The 11,815-nt window shown below is 43.5% G+C and overlaps 2 protein-coding genes across 4 annotated transcripts in view; both read right to left on the bottom strand.

Moving 5' to 3' along the window:
- Positions 1–316: 316 nt before the first annotated feature.
- Crygs (crystallin gamma S) lies at positions 317–6,260 on the bottom strand. Its single transcript, XM_028779703.1, has 3 exons — positions 6,154–6,260; positions 1,382–1,624; positions 317–711 (listed from the first exon to the last, which is right to left on the bottom strand). Exons 1-3 carry the CDS (start codon positions 6,172–6,174, stop codon positions 439–441), a joined length of 537 nt encoding a protein of 178 aa, XP_028635536.1. The 5' UTR covers positions 6,175–6,260; the 3' UTR covers positions 317–438.
- Positions 6,245–11,815, bottom strand: part of Tbccd1 (TBCC domain containing 1) — a 48,631-nt gene continuing 43,060 nt past the window's right edge. For 2 of the 3 annotated variants that reach the window (XM_028779700.1, XM_028779702.1), the window contains exon 8: positions 8,533–9,024. The gene's annotated coding sequence lies outside the window, so the exon portion shown is untranslated. Of the gene's footprint in view, positions 6,341–8,118; positions 8,154–8,532; positions 9,025–11,815 lie in introns of those variants that run through there. The other variant, XR_003712948.1, reaches the window with a different exon arrangement.

Genomic DNA, 11,815 nt, shown 5'->3' with positions numbered 1-11,815 from the left:
AAAAAGTGTTTCTTAAGTCTCAGTTTCCTTAGTTGTAATGTGTAGACAGACTACTATTCTTCCAGGGTGCAGTGAGAGGAAACAGATCATTAGCATAGGCGCTCCGTAAAGGCAGCTCTGACTTTTGGTTTTGTTGAGTTAATGCAAAACACAAACAGAAAGAGCCTCTGCATGAACGTGAGATTTCCTAACCTTCTACTGTCTTACTTAAATGCACTTTCTTATCTGAAAGATGAACCGCTTCCTGTAAATACCCACTGTGGAGGGAGCCCGATTGCTGGTCCGTAAAAGCAATTAAGAGAAGAGGCACAATAGTCAGCGATGGGATGCATTTCAATGCTTTTATTTACGTTGCCTATTTGGACCACAAACCAGCCAGCAGAGTTCAGCCCTCAAGTTCAGCCCTCAGGGAGAACTCTATGGTCCCACTCCAGGCCATCACTCCACAATGCGGCGGAACGACTGGACAGCAGGGGATGCTGCGCCCCAATCGATGGGCTTCCGGTACTCCTTCTTGTCCAGAAGATACTGTCTGCCACGGTAGCTGGGTAGCTCATAGAAAATCCAGGTGCCTTCTAGTACCTTACAGGAGTGGATCTCTCGCAGGTGAAACTGCTCCATGATAGAAGGACAGTCTTCTGTGGTTTCGTACATCTGGCCATTGAAGTCACCCTTTTCAAAGATCTGAATCTTATACTGGCCTCCACTAGACTGAAAGCAATAACAAGACCAAGAAAAAGAATCAAACAGCCATTGTTACAGAAATCATTACCATATCAGGAACTCAGAGAGCAGCTTGGTGCACAGCCTCTCATTTTGAATGGAGGGTCATCAGAACTCCTGTCTCCACCGTGAAATACTGACAGGGCAGACTAGCACAATTTCTATAAACATCTATGATGTAGAGAAAGAGTCCTAGAACAATTAGTATTTAGTCTGTACTTGATCTCAGCCACAAGGCTGAGAAGTAATGTCATTTCGTCTACTGATGAAGTAAACTAAGGTTCTTATTCCATTCAACAGAGAAGAGGTAGGAAGATTTAGGAAAGGTGTGTAGGGCAGAGTGGGTTGGAGGGAGGGATGACTCAACTGTTAGGTGCTTGCTGCTCTACCAACAAACTGAGTTCAGTTCCCTGGATCTCCATCAGGCAGCTCACAGCTAATCCACGGTTAACTCCAGCTCTAGAGGATCCAACATCCTTTCCTGGCCTCTGAGGGTACCTGCACACAGACACACAGACACACACGCACACACAGTCACACACGCACACACACAGACACACACAGACACGCAGACACACACACACTCCTAAAAACAAAATCTTAAAAAAGAAAGGAAAAATGTGGGGTTGTGGCCAGACAACATGCTCCCCAGACTCACCAGATGAACAGCTCGGCAAGAGCCCAGGCGGTCATTGAGGCCCATCCAACGCTGGTACTCAGGGTACTCGCCCTGGGGTAAGATGTACATGTGCCCCGCGAAGTTGGGCCTTTCATACACGGCCCAGGTGCCTCCCTCTACTCTAATGGAGTTGCAGCGACTCAGGTAGGAGCGGAAGTCTGCGCAGTCGCAGTCGCAGTCATAGCGGCGGCCTTGAAAATTTCGGTCTTCGTAGAAACTAATCTGCAGCACAGAGCAGTTAGCTGAGGAGATGGGCAGCTTTGCGCACAGATAAAAGTGACAAGCACACTGTTACGTTAGAACGGCTTTTCCTTCTACTGTGAAGAAAAACGCACAGTTCAACTCTACCTCACATTTGGTTTCTGGCAATCTTGTCAACAAATGGGATAGGGACTTTCTTAAAATGGAGTGGAATTAAAAAATGTCCTAGTAGAAGCCAGTAGTCTCAGATCAAGCGGCATATTTAAGTTCCCCTAGCCCTCTACTTACCACATTATATTATAAATATCCGTTTATGCGTCTGACCCTCTCACCAGACTCGGTTTAGATTCCCCCAAGGGTAAAGACCAAACCTTAGTCTACAGGTCACCTGGGCCCAGCAATAGCCACCAACGCCTCAACAAATGCTCCGTGAAGATGACCATGTCATGGATGGGCACGGGGCATAGATACAGTCGAAAACACATCATGACTGTAATGCAAAGAGAGCGGGCAAAAGTATCCTTTGCTTCAAAGTCTTACCAGTTTCTACCACAGGACCTGGCAAGTCTTGTGGCACTGGGAACAAGTTGCCATGGAGAGCTAGACATAAGCCCGTGCTCTTGACCTACTCTGCTCAGTGAGCCCTGCTACCTCAGGTAAGGCATTCCCGGGGACTTCAGAATCCCACTGGTCCAAAGGCATGACCCAAATACACTCCCTGTAAGTGTACAGTGGTGATACAAACCAAAGCTCAGAGTGCTTTATGGTTGAAATGGGGGGCACCTAATAGGAACTTTGGGGGTTCATAAATCGTTTATGAATATCACTGTGAAATAAAAACAGATTTTCCCGTGTCCCCCACCCCAACCTTGTTCAGTAATGCCACAGTCCGAAAAATACTAGGTATAAGGGAGGAGCTGATTTCTTGGCATTATGCTGCCACCTTTTGGCCGATTTGATTTATTGACTTGGCGGAAAAGCGTCATCATAAAGAGGCAGTGGCAGTGATTTTTTTAAGTGAGGGTAGCAAGGTGAGTAGTTTTCCAGAAGCAAAGGAAAGGGGGCAAGCCTGTTCATATGCATAAAATACGTGAGGCACACAGTCCACCATAGGAACTAGGGAACAGTGAGCGTCTGGCGTTCCTTCGGTGCCTGTAACCGCCAAGAGCAAGAGGATAATGCGGGGAGCCCCAATGAGAGAGCACTCTGAAGGGGCCCGGGTGTTGATGACTCATGGAGAGAATGGACAGATTCCCCAGAGAATGAACAGATTCCCCAAAGGGCGTAAGATCCTTTCTCTTTAGTCCTGGGCATTCCCTTCCTGTCCCATTTCTTTCACTTCAATTTCCTGTTCCCTAAAAACAACAAAACAAACAACAACAAAACCAACAAAACAAATAAACAACCCCCCCAACACTCCCTTACCCCAAAACGAACCCACATTTATTTCATTTCCTCTCTTGGGTTTTGTTTTTCTGCTCTCTCTCATTTTAGCACAGCAGAGCTAGAGGTATATGATACCTGTTTACAAATGAGAGGGAAAAAATTTCAACACAGCTTAAGTGACTTTGAATAGAGCATCGAGCCTTCCTAATCTGCGAAACAAGGTAAAGTGACTGTCTGCAGAGGGTGGGCTGAGGGTAAGATGGTAGTCAAGTGTACAGTTTAACACTTGACTCAGAATTGCCAGTGAAGAAGGGGCTTACCCGGCTGGAGGAGCTGCAGGCAGTTAAACAGTTCTGGGAAAGGGAGAGTCATATTTCTGAGTGGAGAAGACACTGGTTCTCAAACCTTCCTAGTGCTCTAAACATTTAATACAGTTCCTCATGTTTCATCAACCGTAAAATTATCTTGTTGCTACTTTGGAACTGTAATTTTGCTACTCTTATGAATTGTAATGCAAATATCTAATATACAAGACATCTGTGATCCCCAATGGGGTAGAGACCCACAGGTTGAGAGCCACTATTCTAAGCTGTCTTGTTCAAGTAAATAACCGACATCCATGCTCAAGCAAGCAACCCTTGAAATGCAGTGGGCACACTCACGCACACAGGCATGCACACACGCACGCACACACGCACACAAGTGTGTACTTAGCACACCATACACAATACTAGGAATTCGGATACAGGGAAGGGGCTTGCTGTGAGTGGAAAAAGAACGGGATAATGGGAGATGAACATAACCAAATTACTTTATGTGCAAAATGTGAAGCACATTTTAAAAACCCTTTAAAATATAGCCGGCTCAGTCTGTACGTTAAGAGTTTCCAGGGCTGATGGTAATTGGTAACCAACTGGTGTGCTCTTCTCTGGGGCAGACTGTTTCTTCCACTCTCAGTATCCCTTAGTTGCCTGTAATTGTTTAGGGTTGAGGTCCCTTTCGCCTTAGCATGTCTGTTACTGTCGTCCTTGTACAGGTCATATTTAGGCAGCCAAGGATAAATATTTTAAACAGTAAGTTGTTCTCATTGTTATGGACAGAGATGCCTTCCTATTCAAGGATAGCTCTAGTCCCGTGAATGCCATGCAAGCCTCTTGCTTCTTATGTGGGCATTCTCTTTTTCTTCCATTTCCCCACCCTCATGCCATGACTTAACATGGCAGCATGTACACTCTGAACACTCAGCGGGACTGCCCCCACACTCAAGAACCTTTTTATTGTGACTGATGACAAGATCTTCAGGAAAATCTGTTACCTTTTCTAAGAATGGGCAGGTTCTACAGGACTTCGTCTATATGCTGACTTTGAGCTGTGACTTACCTAAAATGAGTTTGTGGGAGCTATGGCAAATGTGGTGTGTGTTTTAATTCAATGATCCCAGCATTTATTGTCATCTGCACATTTGCCTTATACCAGTGTCCAAGACGTGAAACATGCACAGTGCCACCATGCTGTCCTCCCTTTCCGGCCAACCAGTCATTCCACATCAAACCAAGCGTTGCATTAGTTTTTAATGGAGTAATTTCTGGGCTCCAGCCCAAATTCTATTCAGTAGATGAAGGCTGCTCCTTCTCTGCAAAATTCCTACTTATAAAGGAAATGTGGAAGTCATCCATTCTATATCTATTCCATAGCCAATGTCTTCTCACATAAAACTTGGAAGAGAAAAAGAAAGTGCTGGTTTTCCTAGAAATTACTACAAAATCCCTGTCACATTTATTTTTGAAAAATAGCCCACCAACCCAAGCAGAAAGAAAAATATCTCTATTATCCCAGTGGGTAATGAAAACATGCTTAACAAAACCTGTTGCTCTTGCTGAGCCCACAGTGCCTCAGACTGATCCAGTGACAAGATGGTGAGAAAGGAAAGACAAGGAAAATGACTGGGTATTTATTTACATGACATCTATGCTCAAGGCCCTTCAGACTTTTCAGTAGGCTCTAAGTGATGTATATTACAACACTGGACATCTGTCTGTCTGGATGTTTGCTTTATCTGTCAACTGAGGGAAAAAGTGCTCAGGCACCCGTCAACCACAGAACCTTAGGTTAGCAGCCACCTCCTGACACCCTGACTGGAACACAATATCACCTGCATAATTTCCAGCTATCCTCAGTCTAAAGATGAGGAAACCATAAGACAATGTAGATGGACTTTACACAACATGCCTGGCCTGAGCTTTGAAAACCATCTATTTCTCAGGAGCAACAAAAGCCGGCGATGCCGCTGTACAGGCTCAGGGAGGGAGGGACTGGGAGCAAAGACAATCAGCAAAGCCATGTGCCGCGTGACCATGACATGCTCTGTCACTCACACTTCTGGGGTCAACTGGAAAGATGAAGTATGATATGGATGCCGGGGATCTGTTTATTCAAGGGGGAAAATTTTCTGTCTCTAGAGATACATATTTAAATATCTCTGTCAACAATGCAATGACGTCAGCTACTTTTCAAATGGTATAATAGAGATCAAACATAACCAAATGTTAACAATTGGATTTACTGCACATTTCTCTTGTCTTCCAAGATTAGTAAGTCTAAATGTTTTCAAAGCAAAGAGTTGGAGGGGCCCAGTGTGGGGATCAGGCACTGCACAGTGACTCTGCCCTCCAGAGTCACTAACTACTACAGAAGCAAACCACCTGAGCAATCACCTTCTGACAAGCAGTTAAGTCAAATGAAGATTCTGCCTGGAAACAAGAACCACTTGAAGGAAGTGTTGTTAAGATTTGGTTCACTGGACTGACCTATCCTCCGGCCTTTTGGGACAGTAACAATTGAGGCTCAATTACAGAGTGCCGACTACTGATGTTTTCTACTGCAGTCTTTGCCATGTCCTACCCCTATGAGATGTACATCACCAGTTGCCAGAAGGCGGCCATCATAACTGTTCATATAGTACCTAGAGCAGCACCCATCGCTAATGGTAAACCTTTAACATGGTGTTAGATGGTTCTGTTAGACTAGAAAACAAGCCCTTCTCCATCTTCTCTCCCGGCCTTATCCCTCAAGCACTAGCTTACTCACCTCAGGACAAAAAGCAAAAGCTCTGCTTTGCCATGCTCCTGGATGAGGTTAGCTAAAAGATCTGTGCGGTGACTTACCTTGGCTCCAGTTTTAGACATTGTAAGTGCAGAGGTGGATTCCCACACTACTGGGAGAGGTCCAAGGCGGCTCCGGGGCTACAGGCACAGGGACATTTATATGGGGCGGCTTCAAATCAAACATCTGCTTAGTCATGAAAATTGGATCCAAAATTTGAGTCAGTCATTTAGAGTCTATTGATGGTTGCTAGAAAAACAATTGGGATTATGAAATAAAGGAAAGCTCCGTGGCCCCTTTAATGCTCACCCAACCCTACTGTATTGTAGACTTTGCTGAATCAAAGCACCAAAAACCCAGCCAAAAGTTTTAAAAATTCAAAACAAGTTTTTCTCTGTGTAGTTTGTTTTCTCAGCTAATGACCTTTTGGACATTCCTAACATCTTTTTATCCTTCAACAGAGAGCCTGCAGAAGCCAACGGCCACCCTCTACTTCTGGGCAAGCAAATTCACTAAGAACTAAGGGTCATGAATGCTCCTCTTTGGGAGGTTGGGAGTCACTACAAAAAAACACTTCAATGTTTTTAATATAGATTATGTTAGATATATCAATGTTTGGCTTGAATTTGGTTACTGAGATAAAACTAGGTAAGAAAAATGCAAACTAGTATGTTTAGGAGTAAGATAATGTTGGCAACTTACTCTCAAGCTTTAAAGGCAATGACAGAGCAGAAGGCTGAGTATGGCAAATGGTAACATCTGGGCACTCACAGAGCATATAGGGAGGGTTTCAGTGACCTAACCTCTTCCTTTCTCCTTTCCTCTTTCCTCTCCTCTCCTTCCCTTTCCTCCCCTGCCCTGCTCTGCCCTCCCTTCCCCTCTTTTAAGAGTCTTGCTATGCTATGTATCTCTGGCTGGCCTGGAATCCACCATGTAGTGTGAGGCTGACTTCAAGGTCATGGGGATCACCCTGCTTCAGGAATTACAGGCTTGCCTCACCAAGGTCAGCTCACCTGTCCTTGCAAATGTCATTCAATGAGTATGACTCACAAGAGGAGTGTCACATATATATGGACAGAAAGCTGCCTTGAGACTCCAGAACTTTCTGAGCCAGACACACGCTCTCTGCCCATTACACTGGGATCTACTCAAGCAAATGTTTTGTCTCTAACCTTGTGAATGAGATGAAGACTATACAGAAACAGTACGTCAACTCTTGCTCCTTTTAAACTTTCCCAGACAAGCTCAGTCTTCTTTGAAGTCTAACTTCACCTTTCCTCTAATAAATCTCCAAAAGGTATCTTTATAAATGTGGTCCCCACAGGAGTTTTCAGGGCACCTCCATAGGCTGCAGAAGCTCAGCAGTTAGCAGTGCTCCCTGCTTCTGTAGAGGACTGGCCTTCAGTCTACAGCAGCCCTACCGAGCTGCTCACAGCTAGAGCTCTAGGAGACCTGACTCATCTGGTCTCCTCCAGCATCTACTAGTGGACTTGTGTTCGCATGAGCATATGTGTGCGCAGGGGCACACATACACACACACACACACACACACACACACACACACACACACACACACAGAATGCATACCCACAGTCACACATCTGCACATACATATATGCATTTAATAATAATAAAAACAAATCTTTAAAAATGTGCCTTGACATGTAGATTACTGAGAAGCAAATAACAAACCACAGAATGCATTTGCTTCAATTTTATGCACTTTCAAGTATCAGAATCCCTTAATGCCATCCCCCATGGGTCTTCATTTGGTCATGCTTTGCTTATTCCAATTTCATGCTAAAGTAAAAGCTACCAAAGCTTCAAAGGTTTAACAAGCATTAAGAGAGTTAATTTTACTTGAGGACTAAGAGTGGCTGCTCTGTGATGGTAACTACTAGTTAAATAACCCGTGTTAGTGCTGCTCTGTGATAACTAGTAGTTAAATAACTCGTGTTAGTGACTGCTCTGTGATGGTAACTACTAGTTAAATAACCCATGTTAGCGGCTGGACTTTTCTCACTCACCTTCAAGCAGGGCTTCCCAGCCACATAAACCAACTCTGGCACAGTAACAGAATAAAAACAGAAACCTTTTATTAAAATTAAAAGTGAAACATCTTTTTAACAAAGAAAAATTGCTTTTTAGAGTTTATTGAAATTTGACATAGAAAATAAAAAATAAAAAAATTTATACAACTTCATGTGTTTTATACTTTAAGGCCTAAAATTCCATTTTATAAAACTATCTCTGACATATTTATGCACCAACAGACCATTCTGTTACCCTTTTTAAAAAGAGAGTAGCAATCTCCTTTTAAATAGTTACAAAGAACCATACAACTGTTTTTTTCTTTTCCTTCCTTCCTTCCTTCCTTCCTTCCTTCCTTCCTTCCTTCCTTCCTTCCTTCCTTTGTGTGTGTGTGTGTGTGTGTGTGTGTGTGTGTGTGTGTGGTGTGTGTGTGTGTGTGTGTGTGTGACACAGGGTCCTCACCATGTAGACCAGGCTGGCCTGGAACTCGCAGAGATCTACCTGTCTCTGCCCGCTGAGCCCTGGGATTATAGGATTATAGGTGCCACCACACCTGGCTAACTTTTTTTAGCTAGGACAAAACCCTTTCATCATACAAATTAAAATATGAAGTCAGCTTGTAAGAAGCCTGTACTTGGTCACTAAGACACTAACGTATACACAAAGCTGCCTTGCCCGGTGTTCCATTTTGTGTGACCACACGTGTGACCTTCTGACCTTCTACAGTATGAGGCTTTAAAGAAAGTCAGACATTTGGCTGAAATGCAACCTAAGTGAGTACAAAACAGAAACGAGCAAAAGGTCTTGAACAGAGAGAAGCCTTGAGGTCTCGCGGGCAGCGAGGATGCTCTTCCAACAGGCTGCAGTGGGCGCCATCCTTCGCTCCTCACAGTTCCTGAGCCCTGCAGATGAGCAAAGGAAATTTCATGTAGATAAATTAATGTGCATGCTCTATGCAAGTAAGAAAACTACTTTCATTTATAAACTCATGTAAATTATGTAGATGATGAGAACTCAGAGTGCTAAAATAAGCTTTGTGTCCTTTTTGGTGTTAGCTAACAGGGAGAACCTGTAAGAACCCAAAATTGGCAAACTAGAGACTAACAGGAATGTCGATCCCTACCCCTTAGAGTGTCTGTTTCTTTGAACAATCTCTGTATTTCTAATCCTAGCCCCACATTTATTAACTACATATTGTGAAATTATGCTTATTTTTAAGTTTATTTTTGTTTTATGTGCATGGATATTCTACTTGTATGTATGTATGTATGTATGTATGTGTACCACATGCACATAGTACCCCTGGAGGCCAGAAGAGGGTGTCAGATCTTCGGAATTGGAGCTATAGACAGTTGTAGGTTAATAAGTGGGTGCTGGGACTTGAACCTGGGTCCTCTTAAAAAAAAAATCAGCAACTGCTCTAACCAGTGAACCATCTCTCCAGCCCTCAAATTATGTTTTTTAAAAAGAATAGTATAGTTGGGCATGGTGGCACATAACTACAATCCCAGTACGTGGCACTGAGGCAGGAGGACTGCTATAAATTCAAGGCTAGCCTGCACTCCATAGGAAGACCTTGTGTCATGAACAAATGAAAGGAAAGACATATATCCTTTAGAAAGGCAATCGTTCTTGTTGCAGCTTTAGAACCTGCAGTCCCCTGTTAGACATGTCCGTGCAGCTCACTTTGAAGTGTAAGTGTATCTCAGGACGAGAGCACATGTGTTCAGAGCCCTGTCAGGAACACGAGGCAGTGTTATCTGAAGCAGGTGCAAAGTGGCCAGAATCACATCAACAGTGACATGTCCTCACAATGGACTGCTACCCAACCATCTAGGAACAGTCTTGGGCTGGAGAGATGGCTCAGTGGTTAAGAGCACTGACTGCTCTTCCAGAGGTCCTGAGTTCAATTCCCAGCAACCACATGGTGTGGCTCACAATCATCTGTAATGGGATTCTATGCCCTCTTCTGGTGTGTCTGAAGAGAGCAACAGTGTAATATAAAATAAGTAAATCAAAATAAAATAAAATAAAATAAAATAAAATAAAATAAAATAGCCATCTTGATATAGCAGAACAGCCCTAACAAGCTGACTGACTGGTTCATTTCTAAGACTATCCAGAATAAACAAGGTAAATGTTTGTTTGCCAGAAAACTGTAAGGGAAGCTGAGGGGTTAAAGGTTAGGAAAGGTCTACTGATGTGGGGCAGAGGACGCTTTAACTATGTGCTATGATATATTCTGTTTTTAAAAGATGGCAGCTGCATAAATTTGTGAGCATAATAAAATACAATGAGTTCTTCACCTTAGAAAGGTGATGAGCCAGGCTTGATGGTACACGCCCATAATTCCAGCTCCTTGGAAGGGTAAGGTAAAATTATTGCAAACTCAAGGTCTGTTTGGTTATGGGGTAAGTTCAAGACCACCTTAAGAAACTTAGCAGACACAGCCTGCTCAGTGACAGAATGCTCACTGAGCACATGTGAGGCCCTGGGTCACATCCTCAGTACCACTAAAAGAATGAGAAAAAGAAAACGAAGGCCCCAAACAAATAGGCGGATTTCACATTGTATGAACTCTATCTCTAAAAATAAGCTTTTTCCTACCTTGGGTTCCCAGTCTCATCTCTGAAAGACAAATACTGTTTACATTTTTTATACTCTTTCAGAAATTCTTTAAGCATATAACCAGCATAGATATGCAAATCTCACTGTTCTGGTTGGACTTCAAATGGGAATGCTTATCAAAACACCTAACATCCAATTTTACCAGCTTGTTTTCTAGTCACTGCATTCTGCAGGGGAGGCTATTTACTGACACAAAGCTTAGCAATGGCTAGACCACTGAAGAAAAGGCTAGGCCACTGAAGAAAATGACACACTCCCCCAGCACCCATTAGCTTGCCCACAGATCTGTTGAGAGGGAGGGATAGTAAATCTTTATTATTTATTACTATGCATGGGCTCATGATGTGTGTTAGTGTGCATGCCTGTCCATGCAGTGTGCCTGTGGAGGACAGAGGACAGTTTTGTGAAATCACTTCTCTCCTTTCATCTTTATGTGGATCCTAGGGATTCAAATCAGTCACCAGGCTCATGATGTAGCTGGCCCTTCCCTCTGAACCACCTCAGCTACCATGCTCTCTATATTTAAGGGAGCATCTCAGTATGTAAGGGAGCATCTCTGTATGTAAGGGAGCATCTCTGTATGTAAGGGAGCATCTCTGTATGTAAGAGAGCATGTCTGTATGTAAGGGAGCATCTCTGTATGTAAGGGAGCATCTCTGTATGTAAGAGAGCATGTCTGTATGTAAGGGAGCATCTCTGTATGTAAGAGAGCATCTCTGTATGTAAGCGAGCATCTCTGTATGTAAGGGAGCATCTCTGTATGTAAGAGAGCATGTCTGTATGTAAGAGAGCATGTCTGTATGTAAGAGAGCATCTCTGTATGTAAGCGAGCATCTCTGTATGTAAGGGAGCATCTCTGTATGTAAGAGAGCATCTCAGTATGTAAGAGAGCATCTCTGTATGTAAGGGAGCATCTCAGTATGTAAGCGAGCATCTCTGTATGTAAGGGAGCATCTCTGTATGTAAGGGAGCATCTCAGTATGTAAGAGAGCATCTCTGTATGTAAGGGAGCATCTCAGTATGTAAGGGAGCATCTCTGTATGTAAGGGAGCATCTCTGTATGTA

This window comes from Grammomys surdaster, unplaced genomic scaffold (assembly GCF_004785775.1).
Source record: "Grammomys surdaster isolate TR1022 unplaced genomic scaffold, NIH_TR_1.0 361, whole genome shotgun sequence".
NCBI lineage: Eukaryota > Metazoa > Chordata > Mammalia > Rodentia > Muridae > Grammomys > Grammomys surdaster.
Note: the sequence above shows the minus strand (reverse complement) of the source record. Positions and strands in the feature narration are given on the sequence as shown.

Excerpts from the sequence above, each read along its gene's own strand:
- Crygs (XM_028779703.1), bottom strand. The coding sequence starts at position 6,174 with ATGTCTAAAACTGGAGCCAAG. Across the intron at positions 1,625-6,153 it reads TGTCTAAAACTGGAGCCAAG|ATTAGTTTCTACGAAGACCG; the intron begins GTAAGTCACCGC and ends TCTGTGCTGCAG. Across the intron at positions 712-1,381 it reads CTTGCCGAGCTGTTCATCTG|TCTAGTGGAGGCCAGTATAA; the intron begins GTGAGTCTGGGG and ends TATTGCTTTCAG.